The sequence below is a fragment of the Limulus polyphemus genome, unplaced genomic scaffold (assembly GCF_000517525.1).
Source record: "Limulus polyphemus unplaced genomic scaffold, Limulus_polyphemus-2.1.2 Scaffold198, whole genome shotgun sequence".
Classification (NCBI taxonomy): domain Eukaryota; kingdom Metazoa; phylum Arthropoda; class Merostomata; order Xiphosura; family Limulidae; genus Limulus; species Limulus polyphemus.
Window position 1 is genome coordinate 359,266 of NW_013665808.1, and position 18,548 is coordinate 377,813.

An 18,548-nucleotide genomic window follows, 5' to 3' on the forward strand; every position below is an offset into this window, starting at 1 on the left:
CTGTAAGTATACATTTCATACTAATTTCCAGCGATTCAAGAACTTTGCCAAAACATTTCATTTAAAAAATCCTTCTAATCAAAATAGTTTTAACAAACCACAGAAAAGGAATAACAAATGAAATACACAAAAACGACAACTTTAAAAAATATACAAATGTAATTATAAATTTATTAGAAAGCTTTTCATACAAAATGCAATATCATATATATAGGTTATATTATATAAATATTAAAAATTTATACTGTTTGACTTTTTTACTTTTTAATTGAAAAGTACACAGGTACTGCACTTCTTCATTGTAAAACTCAAACTAACGAAATTGAAACAATATCGATGTTAAATAAAAATTGCATAAATAACTTTATATTGTCATAAAATAACCAAGGCTAAAACTAAAGAGAGATTACATTTACTCTTATATCTGAGTATCTACCAGATAATTCTGTATCTAATAGTTTGTTCCATTACTATCAGTACAAATCCAATGGGTCTATCAACAACAAGACCCTACAGAGATCAATCTTGCATCATCCGTACGTGATGTTAATTATTTCAAAATTATCATACACGTTGTGTCATCGTTTTTTTTTAAATATATATATTACACACATTCATCAGTCTATTGACTAGGATCCTTATGGTTAGCACCATCCCTACTGACGCTTGTTTCTTAGCGGTATCCATATTTACCCATCTTCTCTTTCATGCTGTTCAGTATTAAACAGTATCAATCACAACGACTTGTCCTCCATGGTATGATACATCTAAACTGTCCACCTTTTGAAGTTTTCCGTCGTTTATTTTGACACATCATCTAAAACAATTACCTGTATTCTTAAGAATAATCAACGAGAATATACTAGTACTTACTCACAAAATCAGTTTCAGGTTGTTGTTTTATTTTAGTCTCTTCTGTACCACTTTATCATCATTTGTGTCTTCCAAAATGAGAATACACACAAAACAGAAAATATAAAGATTCTAGCTTCTGATGAATGAAAATCTACCCTTGGAAAGTTTGCTGATGTTCTTGAATTGATAAAGAATACCATATATGTGTGAATGTGTCAAAAACAAAGAGCTAGATTAAAATCTCAAACAATCAAAAATAAACCAATAAAATTACAGACTTTTGTAATGATTTTTACAAATCAGTGGAATGAATTTTGCGAAAAGTACGATTGATGTATTCATTTTCCCTGAGTTTAGGTTCGAAAATAAACCCTCTTAAATAATTGTGAAAAATGTATATTTTTATTCAGTTTATTTAAATTTTTAATTTCTCTTTTTTTCAGTAGTATTTTGGAATTGCTAAGCATCGGCAAAATGTTTCCGGTAAAAATATCTATAAACAAAGGTTCATTTCCACATCAATAATAACAAAAAATAAAATCACTTCGATGAGCCATTTCTTTCTGACACAAGAGGGCGATGCCTGGAACTTTTCTGGTGAGCTCGAAGACCTGCCAGCTGAGAATAGGCACTGTGACAAACATGGCACTTATAGGGCCGCTCTCCTAGTAAAGATGAAAAATTTGAGATAAATTATGAGGACAAGATTACAAATAACATAACATATTTTTTGTTTTCAATCTGAGTGGAAACTTCTTAAAACAACAACTAGTTCTTTTGACTTGATATTGAAGGGAAAAAATAATACAACGATGATCGCTGCTGATACTAAACTAAAAATGTACTGATAAGGACAAGCATATTATTAAGTTTTGTCATGTTTAATGCTTAAACTAGTAAAGTGTGATTATTGTATACACAACGCTAGTTGGGGAGCCAATGATGAAAAGGGGCCCTAGAAATAAGTTCCGTTTATTTCACAAGCTGAAAGGGAAAATGGTATAGATATTGATTAACAAATTATTATGGAACTTCAATCGGGTGGCAGTACTAAAGCTGGGGCAGTCAGGGAAATTTCACTGGGGCTCAAAATTTGGCACATGCCTTCCCTGTGGAGAGAATCTAAGTTTATATATCCCCATGCTTTGAATTCGTTGGACTAAGCTATTTAAACTAACCAACACGGGTTAAGTTAGTTAGAAAGAATATTTTAAAAGATAAACTTTACACTGAAGTGACATAAAAAACTGAAATTTGAGGTAGAAAATTCCAACAATTATTATTTTGCTTAATGGTTTGATTAGCTGACTGGTGTAATATTCTGTGTATACGGTGGGATATAATCATTAAAAGTAGTCGAGGCGAGTAGGTGCACAACATTAATGAAATAATGTCAAGCTGGGATTAGGGGTCTCTGGTCTGAGGAACACTAGGAGTGGAAAGCTCCCTAAAGGAACACCACTTGAACTTGATGTTGGACATTGACTATAAATTATAAATATAGCTCACGAATAATGATGGTTTGAACGAAATGTTGAACTGCATCCCATTTTGTCATGAAATAATCTAGTTTAGTTCAGAGTCAGGATCCACTTGATAGTTTTCCATTTGCGAAATTTTACAACCACTATCACATTTGCGACAACTCGGTGTAGCGACAACTAATGCAAACAGTTCCATGTACAGTCACACAGAGTTAATTCTACAATTGAATTTAGTAAAATTTCAAGTTTGACAAAGCCTGGTACAAGAGATCCAATATCATCTTATTCACAACCTCTAATTACTGGAGATAGTAGACGTAGAATGGGTCCCAATGCATAGATTCAGATACAAATGTTTGAAAGCTTGTCATTTGAATGTTTATATTTGGATTTTCAAACTTTTGGCCGTACGTGAAGATTTTTGCAGCTACTAAAAAAACAACTTATGGTAGATGTATTGTTTCATACGTTCAACAAAAGACACAAGTCTTTATGATGAGCTTTTATTTTTGTCGATTCCTGATAAACTTCAGTTAAAGTGTGAATTGCTAGTAGATATTTACAGACTTACTCGATTATAAATCCAACAGTGTTATGGTCAATAAAGTACCTTAACTCTGCCCCAGATCCAGTAAGATAAAACAGTTGGTATCCACCAATAGCATTATAATGATAACAACACAGCATTGCTACGTCAGTACCGGGAGAACAGACGACAACGATATTACAAACATTGGTTTTTGAGTACATGCAGTGCAAGAACATCCTTGTACTAGCCTCCTTGTGGTAGAGAAAACAACAGATAAAATATAAAGTTTACTGAAAAAAATTTTTGATATTTATTTCAAAAAGTTTTACAGGTTCTGCAAATGAAATGTAAAAACTGTAAGATGAAAAAAAAAAGTATTTTTAATCTTAACATGAAAATAACATTGCCCTCAGACCATTCAGAATTTGAGTCAGATTCTGACTCAGTGAATTCACAGGCAACTATATAGTGAAAATACTTAATTAAAAAATCTGTTCTTTTGTGTAATTTTTACTGAAAGCTTGTAAAATTGTGTAAATATACATATAGAACATTCAGTGTTGTAGTAAGTATAGTTTCACGGCTACATGATGGTTACAAGGTCGGTCATTTTGACCGAATCAGTATGCATGCTTTTTACATTTTGTGATAATGCTGATACTTGTTTCCGAAAAAAATATGAACTGTGTTTATGTAAAATACCACAAATGATTAAACACGCAACTAGAGAGATAACTAGAGGTCAAATTTCTTTTGTAACAGTTATTACATATTTGCAGAGGTCATATGAAACCAGTACCCCCTAAATGCTATTTTCATGTTACTCTTTTATTAAAAGTTGAATACAATTTTAAATTTTAAGCTTTCACATTAAATTTCTTCTAGTTTTAATTTACATTTGGAGAATAAATACATTTAACAGCCACAATAGCCATAGGGCCTTCATACGCAGGCCCTTACATTTGATCCCCTATAAAATCGCCCTGACTACACACATTTTTGTACTGATACCCATTTCGTACTACCCAAAGGTGCATCTTTCTAAATAATTTGGACTTTCTCTTTCAGCTTTAGAAGCAAACGATAACCTTTTCTATTGGCGCTGTACTAGATTAACTCAGTACCTGTACTTATCAAGTCTTAATTGAAACAGTATTTATATTTCGGCTGTTATATGTCATAAGACTTGGTGTCATGAAAACAACTGACGAAAGTAGCATTGAAGCTAATACTTTGGATGTTTTAACCAAACCGACATTGAGTTTTAGCGCTTAACTTAAGGCCTTAGCTACAGCAGTGTACATAAAATAGTGCAGTCGATATGATATTATAAACTCTCCTAATTACTGTTTCGTACTGACCCAGTAAAGAATATGTTGTTGAATTTATTCTCAGTGTCGTAATGTGTTATAACGTTACACCATGTGATTAAAATTATTGTGATTTTTTTTTACACTTAAGATACTTACTGTTTTTCTCTTATGGATGTGGTCGCAGTTAGTGTTTGACTAAATAAATTGTCTGAAAATAAAAGCGAATGTAGGAAAAATATATACTTAGTAATGAACCCCCTAGCATTGATACAGTCTTTGCATCTGCAGTACATGCCAACATCTTATCAGCCAGGACAACGTTATTCAGAATCTTATGTTATTATTAGAGATAGATCTATAAACTCCCTGCAGACCAATATGCCACCTCTATGGTTATTCAAATTTGTTTTCCAGTATCAAACTGGGCACGTTCCTGAAGAAAAGCAGTCTAGTCCGACTGCACTCGCGAAATGTCATTAAGCTGGGTTTAATATCACAACAATACATCTTGAGCATTAAATTCCCATATAAGTACAACAGCATCTATTTGTCGAATTTGGTGATTTCGACCAAAAGTCCAAACGAGCTGTTTGCTGCTATGTGGTCATCTACTGAACCGAAGCAGACCTTTTCGATCTTAAGCCAGACTCGTGAAATTTGTCCCCTGTTGTTTGCTCCTCAAGTCCAAACTAAATCTATGGGAAGAGGATTGTCAAAACCCAAAGTCTATGTTATTGCAGATGGCGGATATTACTCAATGTTGGTCTTCCACGACATTGATAATTGGCAGAAATCTTGTTCATAACATTTCCATAAAAGACAATGATACACCAAAATGAGTTGCCGTTTGCTTTTGCATTTGCCCAGTTACCAACACTTGAACCAGTGTAGTAGTCTGTAGTTCCGACAAAATCCTCTACGTGCTCCAACAACCAACAAGGTTATATAATTATACGGAACAATAACCGAAACCGAAAACCAACAAATGATCAAATCTGAAGCAGAAATGGGAGTATTGACTTTCTGGAGCATGATGAACGTACAAAATGAACCAAAATATCCATGTAGTTCTCATAAGTGAACGCATGAAATAAGTACTTATATTTCAGTATTTGGAACTGAATTCAGGTATTTTAAATTTTAAGGCGTAGTACAGGGATGCAATACTACGTATTCATATGTTCGTGATTACTGAAAAACGACTTTGTTAAAGATTAAGGGATATCGAACTTTCAAAAATCCTTTAAAATTATTAAAGCACAGGTATTCTTTGAAAACACTGTGTACATACTTGTGTTTAAACAATGAAGTTTATCAAAAACTGTACTGATTCTACATCTAAGATATTACATATTAGTTAGCCTAAATAATCACAAAAATTAACATCTTGAAACTTAACATTTCAACAAACACAACACATTGTGAAAGCCTTTTATTGCACATTTCACAATTTTAATGCAGAGACATATGTGCCAACGATGCAAAACAGAAGAAACTTAAGGCATGACAACAAATAGGAACTTTGGTGCAATTTCCAGAAGAGGGTTCCTTGAATTAAAGGACTCACTTTCGTCCAGAGTTAATGTAGCAGTTATATCGACCATCAAAACGATTTAACTTTAGCATTAGAAACTCTTACAAACGATAAAGGTTCAACTTCAGTACTATAAATCTCTACAACAAATAAAATTTTAACCTCAGTGCTACAACTCTTTGCCACAAACAAAGGTTTAACTTCAGTGTTACAAACTCTTACTATCAACATAGGCTTAACTTCAATGTCAAAAATCCTTACGACAAACAAAGTTTTAAAAAGTTGTTTTTAACTTCAGTGTTACAAATTCTTACTACAAATAAAAGTAAAAACGTTATTATGCAATACATAAAATCTACAAAATGTGTAGTAAATAAGAAAAATTCAAACGCGAACTATTTCCTAAAGGGAAAAAAAATCTATCATATTTTAAGCTTTCTTAAAGCTGAACAAAAGTTGAAGAAAAAAATGTTAGTAATTTCTTGGGTAAGATATTTTCTATATAGAGTGCTTGTAATAATTTTGTTCTGAGTTCATGTGTTAAAATACAAAATAATATTCTTATAACAGCCCATTATGTCAGAGAAGCTCACACAATAAAATGGACCAGAACGAAAATGATGAGAGATGAATCACAGAACGAGGAAAGAAAACTTAAATAATTAATTTCCAGTGGAATGAGAGTAGATACCGCACCTGTCTTTCTAACAAGACGATCCAGGATCGAGTACTAGCTTTTGGCATCACATATACTTTCTGTAGATTTCCCTGAATCGAAACAGATTAACAACTAAAAAACGCATAATATAAACTAATTGATAATTAGCTTCTAATAACAAAAAGTAACTAATCAGTAAAGATACTTAGGTGACTAGTACAGGCTGCTAACTATACAAAACACAGTTATAGCATTTTCAAATCCTTAAACTATTCAGAGACAGGGATGATGCAATTCTCCTATAATATTAATAACACATTTTTGGGGCTTACCTGTGTGAAGCCTTACATGGTTTTTCAACGTAGAAGATTGGCTGAATGACTTCTGACAATATTTGCAGACAAATGGGCGCTCTAAGGTATGTATCCGCATGTGAGAACGAAGGTTACTTCGAGAGTTAAACCCACGACGGCAGACAACACATCTTACTTTGCTGCCACTGGAAGGACAAAATCGTTTTCTCCTGCCATCTGTTGACAAGGACGAAACATTATTATTTTTTCTCTACAACTTATAATTGTTACTGTCTTGTACTTGCATTGTGCTTTTAGTAGAAGTTCCTTCATATATTCTAAGGTTAACATGAAATGTTTTTGAAATATAGCATACGAAATAGGATTTATTCACACATTTGAACAATATTACTTCAACCATTTCCCAACCTAATTAATTATAAAAGTAAAATATCACAAAATCCGTTTTATGGATTATAAAGGAGATATGACAATAATTTAACTTAGTCCATTTTATTAAGATAATATAACGTCTGGCTATTAGCAAGTAAAAAAAAATCCAAAGAAAAATGTTATACATACAATAATTTTGTATTTCCTTAAGTTAGGTCTTAAAAGAATTTTCACATAGGACGACGAGAGTCATGCAAACACTTTAATGTTTAATTTTAGAGAAAAACTTCATTTGTTCAATCCTTTTATTGTTTAAAATTTCTTAGGGTGAGTAACATGGTTCATTAATGAGATTATTTAGAAAGTATCTGATACGTTTCAGGTGAAACACATCTTACCTTCGGAATGTTCAATCTTGTTGTCATCGGAAAAGAGCTTGACTGGAATTCCCATATACTGTGGAATAGCACTATTGTACCAAACCAGTAACTCTTCTTCTGGTGCAATATCCTAAAAATATCAGTTTGAGATTTTAATTTGAATTTTTAATTAGAATGCCCATATAAATGTGGAATAGCACTACTGTAACAAACCATTAACTCTTCTTCTGGTGTAATATCCTAGAAATATCAGTTTGAGTTGTTAACTGGAATGCCCATGTACAGTGGAATAGTACTATTGTACCAAACCAATAATTCTTTTTCTGGTGCAATATCCTAAAAATATCATTTTGAGTTGTTGTTAACTAGAATGCCCAGGTGTTATGGAATATATCTATGTATTAAACCAGTAGTTCTTCTGGTGCAATATCATAAAAATATCATTTTGAGTTGTTGTTAACTAGAATGCCCAGGTGTTACGGAATAGATCTATGTATTAAACCAGTAGTTCTTCTGGTACAGTATCCTAAAAATATAATTTGGAGTTATCAATATTTTTTTACTTTATTTGGAAAAAGAGCATTTCTTAGATTTCATTCTATTAACAACATTTTATTTACCATGAAATTAAATATATGTTGTATATCTCCAGTCATCAATGCAAAACAATGTATAACGACGTCTATAGAGAAGAATCAATGTTTTTTGCTAATGAAAGAAACGTTAACCCTGAAATTACCTACTTGTTTTTATATCAATCACTACCATATTAAGTTATTTCGTGTTTCTGCTTAGCCTATAACATCAGTAAAGAATTGACAAAAATGAGCGTGATTACTAATTTTCTATGTTAAATACAGAGTGAACCTAAACAGTAATAGTTGTGATTTTATTATGTAATTGAGACTTAATAGAGCTCCTGTGACAAAGTCAGGACCACGAACAGACTGATGTATAAATAGTCCAGAAATGTGTGCTTACAAAGCCGAATGGATCCTTCGGTAATTATAAGGTTAACAAGTAAAAACGTAAAGTTCTGACAGATTTTTCAAATCTAAATTGATTATTAGAAGCATGACTTAAAACTGTGTTTTAAAATAAATTAATTTACCTTCATTGCCCGATAATATACAGACGTTTCAACTTGAAAAGTTTCTAAATTCTGTTCTTGCTCGTTCCGTGCACATTTCACGTGAGTCATCCACGAGCACATAACATGGGTTCGAGAGTCAACGTACTCTTCCACTTCTCCATTAGAACAATCAAATATCTAGAGAAAGTAAAATTATTTTTTAACTCAAGTTTGGTTGTTGTTAAACGCAATGCTACACAAAAGGCTAACTGTGCTCTGCCCACCACGGGTATCAAAACCCGATTTTAAGTGTTGTAAGCCTGCAGACTTACCACTGAGCAGTTGGCATCCTTAGAATCAAATCTAAAGAAAAGCTTTAAAACAGTAAAGTGTAAAACCCGTCGAAGAACTTGGGATTATAAAAAGACAAAGCGAAATAAAAAGTAAAAAATAAAAAACTTCAACTTTTTATGATTAAAAAGAAGTTCAAGTGGTTATCATTCCGGACAACGGACTATGAACCTAAGGGTCCAATTCGCACTGTTGCTACAATGTGGGGCTTAGGTGCATTATAAGAGCAACGGTCAAATTCTACTATTCGATTACAGTAGCCAAAGAGTTGGCGGTGGGTGCTGTCAACTAACTGTCTTCCTAGTATTCGATTAGTTTAAGATTGGAGACGGCTAGAGAAGATAATCCCTTTGTAGCTTTGCGTGAATTTCCGAAACAATAAACATAATCGTATAAATAATATTATACATATATATACATTTACATAATTAAAAAACTTGGAAAAAAATCACCTTTGTAAACTAGTATTATTTCAGCTGCTTTCATGTATTGACGGTTTTTAAATGTAAAAATCCTCTTGATTTAAGAATATAGTTCTGAGCTACACTTAAGCACTCTAAAGATGATAATGGAAGACAATATCCTTTTATTAGCGCATAAACTTAACAGCAGTATAGAAGAAAATGAAAATTCTTTACTTTAGCACATTTGTCTTAATTAGTTAGTAATTAAAAAAAAAGATTAACAATTAATCACATTCATTCACAGAGTAAAAACAGTTTTGAAATGTTCTGAAAATCTTAGCGGCATTTTTATTGTATTTAATTAATTTTCATATAAGAAGAAAGCAATAAGGATCATCATTAGAATAAAAATGACAAAGTTTTACAAAAAATACAACTTTGTAGCTTCGTAATCCATAAAAGTAAATAGTAAAAAGTAACACAAATTATACTTCATTCAATTGAGAAGATGTTTCTGTGAAACTTCAACACTATATATACATGCAACAACTGATAGTTAAAAAGTTGCAATTCTTTAATTATAGTCAACTTGAAACCACTGTTTACAGTAAACTCTTAAATGAACTGCAGTCCAGCCATGCCATAAGGCATTAATACTGAAGATGTATTTTTTCACTATTCTTCTTGTCAACAATGGCTTGGAGCGATAGTATTCTAAGGTTTCCTGTGTAAAATCAATAGGACAAAAGCGTAATATATATATACAAGAATAATTATTTTATGAGAGCAACGAATACAAGCGGTTCACTTCATGGGTTTAATAAGGTTTAGTAAGATCTTTGGTTTACCATTTTTAGATTTAACATCGTTAAAAAAAACAAATACTATAGTTATCAATTTTCTGATAACAATTGAATAATAATTTTAAATATGAATTATATGACAAAGAGTGAAAACTTGGTTTGTTTGTTGTTAAGCACAAAATTGTACAATGGACTATCTGTATTGCGCCCACCACAGAATAGAACCCAGAATTTTAGAATTATAAGCTCTCAAGACTAACACTAAACCATAGGAGGGGGGGGACTCCAAACTTTATATAAATAAATAAGAAAAGTTCAAATAATTCTGTTTCTAAACGCTAAGCACGGTAAGCTTAGTACGTAGGAATGGGCCGAGAAAAAAGTAATAACAAACATTTTTAAATGTAAGATGATGTAGGAATGGCAGTGCCAAAAATAATGTAAACATGAATATAGGGATGATACAGATATACATATTTTATATGTTCTTTCATTACTGTAGGTTCCTCAACATTAAGCCCCAATAAGTCAAGATTATGACCAGTGATGATTAATTATCTATTATAGCCAAATGTATTGTATAATACCAATATCCGAGGTCATTCTACAAGTGCAATGAAGAAACTGACAAAATTCATACAATATTAACAATATATATATTACCAATGAATTATAAAAATAAAACAATGTTCATTCATCAACCTACTTTAATGAAATTGTTTACAAAAAAAGAGTTAAACGAATAATAAAAAAGGTTTTGTATGATTTAGGGATGGGAATGTCAAAAAGTACTGAAACAAGTTAGGGATGAATACACAAAACCATACAAAAATCCCCATACAAGTAGTCAAATATTTCCAAGAATAACTTATAACTACAACTAAATGTTAAATTACTGTCAGTTGCGTGAATTCAGGTTTGAATAAAAGCATTTAAACTGCATAGTGCTATATAATCTTACACTGGTTAATAACCATAAGCTTATAAGATTGACTCGTACTTACTGGCTATTTATGTAGGGGTATTTGTATGGTTTTGTGTATTCATCAATACCTTTTTTCTGTATTTTTTGGCACAACTACCCCTACATAATACTTAATTTCTGCAAAACTTTTTTTAGTAGTTGTGTATTGAAATGCTAACAGGTAAAAAAAAAAAAATACTTAAAAGATTCTCTGAAATTGATATGTAAACATGACTTTAACTATTAAAGTTGACTGAAGTAAAAATGATAGTTCGCTGCTGGTCTAAGCCGTGGGTTTCGTTTCTTAAAAACGAACTTTTTTTTCAGACTCACCTCCCAAACCTTGTCAGTATCACTTGTGATCCACAGGTCTCCTTTGGATCGAATAACCCCTGGATATGGACCCATCTCTGTTCCTTTCGTAATCCACTCAGCAGCAAACACGCCATTATGAAGAATTGGTATGGTTGAGACTCCCAGCTTTAACTGAACAGGAGTCCTAGTCAGTAATCCTATAATAAGTGATGAATAAAAAAACGGTTCATTGTTGCCTTCTGTGACGGATTGATTATTATATATTTATTTTAATATCGATGTTTGTTTATATTAAATTTATATTTAGAAATGTACATAATTTATACAATTAAATATGTATTGCGAAACTCCCGCCTATTCTCTAAAGTTGTAGAAGATTCTCGAATGTAAGAATCAACAATATGTGTGTGTACGTAAACGCTAGTGTTAGCGTCAGTATTATTACGTAATCTAAATTTTCGAGAAACTCTCCACACGCCTATAAATATAACCAACGCTACGCGCCATAAAAACAGTATCTATTACTGGTTGCTATAATTAGTGTGCTATAAACTCCGTAAGCTATAATTGTGATTAACTTATTAATCGGGAAAATTCAGATATTTGACCAGGAACGTTTATAAATTTCGAACATTACAAACTATTTAACTTTAGTGGATTCACATTGGACATTAGTACTTTTACGAAAACATTACTTAACGTCATCGGTGGAAACTCGACCTGTAATCGGCGTGTGATCACCGAGAACTACAGGGCTAGCTAGCTCCCTATTAAGTGAATTGTACCTACATCAACTCGAAATTAACTCGCTCATGGTGAACCCTCGATAAGACATCAAGGAAGTTCCAGACTAGAAAGAAGATTTTATATTGCTTGTAAATTTGTAAAACTTTTGTTCATAAATCATTGTTTATAATAACTATTTGTAATAACTATTATTGTAAATTGTATTATTGTTTGTGTATTAAAATATATTTGTATTAAAAACAATAGAAAACTGTGTGTGTATCAATTTGTTGGCAAATATCATAAATTGGATACATATCGGCATTTATATAACTACTTAATTTAAATTATCATTTAGTTCGGTTTCAGATCATTCGAAATTGTAATACGTAACACTTCTAAAACTTATACTTGGCTGAGGAATATTTCTGTGATGTAAAAACTGTCATTCCCTTCACGGAAACTGTAGAGTTAACCCTAAAATTACTGACCAGTTATTACACCGATTACTACCAGTACTATTCGTATTTTGCGCATATTTTTATGTTTTTCTCTGTTTCAAAACTTAGTGTAAATAAGCAATATTAAAATTGGGTAAAAACCATTCATTCTTTTATATAATATACAAAAAAAAACAGGAGTATTTAATGGTTAAGAGCTGGTTTTCTTAACTTAATAACAAGATATTGTAGCATCCTTTAAAATAGATTTTTTTCTCCACGAAATGGAAAATGACACGGCAAATACTGCATGGAAGTATAGGCACAAAATCATATTCGTTTAGATAGTGGTTGCTAATAATACTGATATTGAAGATTTTAGCATTATAGTGGTATTTATTTCGACTGTAGAGCCTTATAGTGGTTTATGGTTTATTCCTGGTTGTACCTCGGGCACGTGAACTCATATATCACTAGTGAGGTTGTTCATCTTTAAAGTTGAAGAGTCCTTTTAACCACATTTGTGGATATAGCTGTTTGATAATTTTCTTCATAATCATGCATTAAATGCTGCCTAAGTAGGGTATGACTTATTGTTCTTTTTGTTGTTTTTTTTTATTTCGCGCAAAGCTACACAAGGGCTATCTGCGCTAGCCGTCCTAATTTAGCAATATAAGACTAGAGGGAAGGCAGCTAGTCATCACTGCCCACCGCCAACTCTTGGGCTACTCTTTTACCAACAAATAGTGGGATTGACCGTCGAATTATAATGCCCCCACGGCTGAAAGAGCGAGCATTTTTGGTGGGACGGGGATTCGAACCCGCGACCCGCAGATTGCGAGTCGAGCTGGCCATGCCGGGCCTGGGTATGACTTAAGTAACAGTTTTTTTTTTTCAGTATACTTAACATAACAACAGATGGGGGTATTTAGTTCTTCGGTTTTGGTGTGGATTATTCTATTTTGGAACAACAACGTAAAACAGTTTCTTCGAAGCATTTGTTTAAGGTTTACGACTTCTGTTTCAACAATATTTTGATTTCCTAATACCCTAAAGTCTCTGTGTAACAGGGTTTTAGTTATATTTTATTTAAAAATTGAAGGAGTGAAACTTTCAAAATGTGAATAAAGTTCGGTGAAAGTCGAATTATGATACACTTTAGTGGTAAATATACCCTGGTGATGGATATCTAAGAACGAAAGTTTGTCATTCTGTTGATTTTCAACGGTGTTCTTTACATTGGGATGTTTACTGTTTAAAAACTGGAGAAATTCGTTAACCTACCCAACATTGCTAAATAACCAAAAAGTGACATCAACATATCTCCTGTAATACACGGGATTACAAAATACAGGACGGGACCGTAACCAAACGTTAGCAAGGTTAAGAACAAGGCTGGGGCCCATAGTCACTCCATCAATCTGTTCACAGATTATACTATTAAACATAAAGTGATTGTTTCGTCGCAAAACGTAAAAGTGGTTTAAAAACGTCTTCAATTATAACCCGTACAATGTCATTCTCAGAAAACACAAAGTTAAAAAAAGATAAGCGGTTTCATCTAGTGTTATATATGAAAACAATAACTCGATCATAGCTAGAGGGCCCCCTAGTAGCACAGCGGTATGTCTGCGGACTTACAACGCTAGAATCCGGGTTTTGATACCCGTGGTGGGCAGAGCACAGATAGCCCATTGTGTAGCTTTGTGCTTAACTTCAAAAACAACAATCATAGCTAGCACAAGGAACATCGTTAAATTTTGTCTGCTTTAAGCTACTGAAAAATTTAAAAGCATCCTTAGCAACGCATTCATTCTGTACAAACGATTTCAAAAAGTTAAAAAAAGTATTAAAAATAGTTTATCATAGCCTACCCTAGAAACAATTGTTCTAACTGAACATCCTGTTTGTGAGCCTTAGGGTCAAGGTCAATCCCATCCCCCCTTGCCGAAATACCACATAGGAACCGGTGCTGAGCTCCATGTTTCTTCATTTTTTAAATAACGATGTTTTAAATTCGTAATATTTTTATTACAAATTTTTTAGACAGTGTTAAAAAATATTTTATGGATTAAAATAAAAAATACTCAACAGAATGACGTAGCAAACTTACTAAGTTAATAACCAGTTCACTATTCAGAAAAATTGGAATTACGTGGTTTTATCATTCACTTTTAAATCACAATAAAAGTAAGAATTATTTCTTGTCTTGTTTCTAGCTTATACTTGTAAGAGTCATTGTTAAACATTTCAGATATCTATGGTGAATAACAGCGAAGCAATGTTGGAAATACTTTCTTCAAGTATAGGGCTAGAAACGTTCAGTTAAACCTTAAGCGGATGGAAATGGTGACACATTCCCTTTGAACGGGATATCAATCCATTGCAGGTTAAATCTCAGCTAACAGCTGAGTAGAATGAAACAACTGGGATAAAGTACCTTGCTTAAGCACTCAACAGTATGACGAGTATCAGTCTCCAACTCACAACCTTCCGATTACGAGTCCAAAAGCGAAGCCACTGCGTCCTCTAAACCTTAAAATCCCACACTCTGAGTTTGGTTTAATTTTTGGTATAAATATATATATCTCCCGTTATAAAGGTCACCTTTTTTATTTTTAAACTATAAAAGATATACCGTAAGTTTGTCTTCCCTCGTTGCTGTGGAATCACTTCTAATTCTTATAAGTTCATCTATACGATTTATAATAGGTTCCACTTTGTTGATATAATTTACTGTATTTAAAACCCGTATAATTGGTTAATGTTTTCAAACATTGGTTTCGTTCTTGCTTTAAATTGTTCTTATTTTTTCTAGATCTGTAACATCTTCAATTGTGAAAACGTGAAGTAAAAGAAGAGAACATAACTTTGATCATCAAATAGTTTAGGAAATGTGTTTAAAATTCCCTATGTTGGCACTTTAAGCAACTTAGGTGAGCTTGACATTTGAATTTAAATATTAATGAAACGTGGTAATTTTCTTTTGTTGATTAAATATTTAGTTGCGTAATTGCATGGTTAACGATAAAAAATAGATTGCAGTTGGTTTATTTATAGAGTTTCGAATAATTCCCACAAAACCATTACAAATTACTGATGAAAAGTGCTTTGTTTTCTTTTATTATATATTATTATTATTATTGTGTATGTGCGCTACTGTTGCTTAAAGGTTTAAACACAGCTGTCTTACGAACAAATGTGGTTCTTAAGTGTCAAAAACAACAGCGTTTTCGACATAAAAAAGAAAATATAAACGGCTGTGTTTCAAGTTCTGCTAAAACTTTGGCCTTATTAAATAAGTCTTGTATCATGATTTGAACTGTGAGGACTAAAATATCGTTTGTTTCATTTTTTAGAAGTTTCGCGTAAAACTACACGCAGACTATTATCATGCGTACAGCCGACTCTAATTTTGAAGTAATAGACTAAAGGGAAAGTAGTTAGTCGACAGTACTCACCTCGAACTTTGGGACTACTTTTGTCTGATCGAATAGTGGGATCTGACTGTCATTCGTGTAACACACCCACGGCTCCAAAGCGTGAAGCTAGTCTCTGTGGCAACAGGATGCGACCCTTCAAATTCACAGTCCCGGCCTGGCATGGCCAGGTGGTTAGGGTGCTCGACTCGTAATCTGCGAGTCGCGGGTTCGAATCATCCTTCCCACCAAACATGCTCGCCCTTTCAGCCGTGGTGGCATTATAATGTGACGGTCAATCCCAATATTCGTTGGTAAAAGAGTAGCCCAAGTGTTGGCAGTGGGTGGTGATCACTAGCTGCCTTCCCTCTAGTCGTTCACTGCTAGCGTAGATAGCCCTCCTTAAGCTTTGCGCGAATTTCCAAACCAAAAAACCCAATTCACAGTCCGAGAAAGTAAACATAGACCACACCCAGTACCTAACATTTATGTAAAAAAAATTAAATAATATTCTTATACTTCGTACTTTATCATAATCTATTAGTTTAGCCAAACTAATTAGTGATTTTATACAATATTGTAGCTTTGAGCTTACCGTTTTTCTTAAATATATTGTCCCTAAGTTACAATCTTAAGTTGTAGTCCCATGCTTAAAAAGAACAAAAACAGATACAAATAAAACATTTCGAAGTTTTTTTTCAACTTCATATTGCTCGTTATAACTTACAAATTACACACAACTTATTACTCTGTAAAAGTCATGTCGATATTTTTAACGGGCCTATCATGATAAGCATTTATTTATAGCCACCTAAGCAGAAAGTAACTTTCAATCTCTTAAGTTTCTTGAAGGGAACTCGGTTTATATGTAGTTCTTTTAATTTATATTGACTATTTGTTTTTTTTCTTTGCTATATATAAGCTTGTTTCGGAAATTCACATAAAGATACACAAGAGATATCTAAACAAGCGGCTACAAAATTTTGAATTGACAGACTACAAAGAAGACAGCTAGTCAACAGCAGCCACCGCCAACTCTTGGACTACTTTAATCGATTAGTGGGATTTGACTCCAACTCCGATAACGCACCCACGATTCCAAAGTGTGGAGTGCGTTTGTGCGACAACATGACGCGAACCATGGACCCTTAATTTCGCAGTTAGTCACTTTAATCATTAGGTCACGCCTAGCTCTGCTGTAAACTTTATAAACTGAAATTGTACTAACATGTTATATAACATGATAAAAAAACCAATCAACTTGGAATGTATCAACTTTAGTGTTCTTGTAACTCTTGTGTAAAACTATTTTATCTAAACAACTCTTACTACTTCTGATTTCTTCTTTTTTACTTGATAATAATGGGACATTGCTATGAACATTTGTTCAGGTAGTTACAGCAATGGTTTGTTCGTTTTCGGTTAGTTGCGCTACCCGATAGACTAGAGGGAACGCAGCCATTGAAAAGTGTCTACCACCAATTCTTGGGCGACCTTAATTGAATAGTTCCCCTGTAGAACAGCGGTAAGTTTAAGGATTTCCAATGCTAAAATTGGGGGTTAGATTCCCCGCGATGGACACAGCAGATAGCCCAATGAGGCTTTGCTCTAAAAACAAACAAAAAACAAAATTAATTGAATAATAGGATTTTACTGTCACTCTTATAATACACCGACAGATCCAAAGCGCAGAGCAACATTTTTGTTGGCGGTTACGAGACGCGAATATCAAACACACAGATGGATAACCGGCACGGTAATCATTGGACTACATTCGGTCAAATAGTTACGAACAAATGACTTGTAGGGAATAAAAAAATTACAGCTGGTTGGTTGTTGTTTAGCGTGAAACTACACGCTGGTATCGAATCCCGATTTTTTGTGTCGTAAGCCTGCAGAAAAATTTAGAGAGAAAAAAATGTTTGATAGTTGCTAAGCACAGAGCTGCACAGTGTGTATCTGTGCTGTGTCCACCGCAGAAATAAAGCCGAATTTAGTGTTATAAACTTTCAAACTTACCATTGAGTCAACGGGGGCGGTTGTGGATTATGAAAAAAAAGTGTTTAAAAAAAGAAGTAAATTTGATTAAAGCTGTATTATAAAATGTATGTCGTAAATATTACTGATGACTTTGGGTTGAAAAATAATGAGTTACTGACTATGAGTAACTTTAAAATGCTGACTAAAAACGAACGATTATATAAGAAGTTTTAAAATCATTTTTCTGTGATCTAAAGATTTCAGTATATTTGTGGAAGATTGGGCAAGGGTATTTTCTATAGTATTATGATAAGACTTACTTGACAATGCAATGTGTTTATAAATGTAAATCTGCTACTTTTTCATTAAAATTAATAAGTGCGAGTAAAATCAGTTTAATTGATTTTTTTTTTCAAAGCATACCTTCTTTATTTTTCTTGGGCATTAATGAATCGCGGAATACTGAGGAAAAAGATTTTGAAACTAAATTCAGTGGTATAATTAACACATTGTTATAAGTTAAAGTTTTGTTTCAAATATACATTTTAAAATATATAAACAAATGTAATTTGTTTTGTTTTAATTCAATGATTAGCATTTTACTTCAGTATATATATATATATATATATATATAT

General features: G+C 32.8%; 1 protein-coding gene across 1 annotated transcript in view; it reads right to left on the bottom strand.

Annotated features, from left to right (window-relative positions):
* Positions 1 to 299: 299 nt before the first annotated feature.
* Positions 300 to 18,548, bottom strand: part of LOC106478302 (PR domain zinc finger protein 12-like) — a 24,795-nt gene continuing 6,546 nt past the window's right edge. The window contains exons 3-7 of the mRNA XM_013938832.2: positions 11,367 to 11,545; positions 8,551 to 8,709; positions 7,458 to 7,569; positions 6,706 to 6,903; positions 300 to 1,520 (exon numbers count right to left, since the gene is read on the bottom strand). Coding sequence (XP_013794286.1) covers positions 1,396 to 1,520; positions 6,706 to 6,903; positions 7,458 to 7,569; positions 8,551 to 8,709; positions 11,367 to 11,545 — 773 coding nt within the window. The 3' untranslated portion in view covers positions 300 to 1,395. The remainder of the gene's footprint in view (positions 1,521 to 6,705; positions 6,904 to 7,457; positions 7,570 to 8,550; positions 8,710 to 11,366; positions 11,546 to 18,548) is intronic.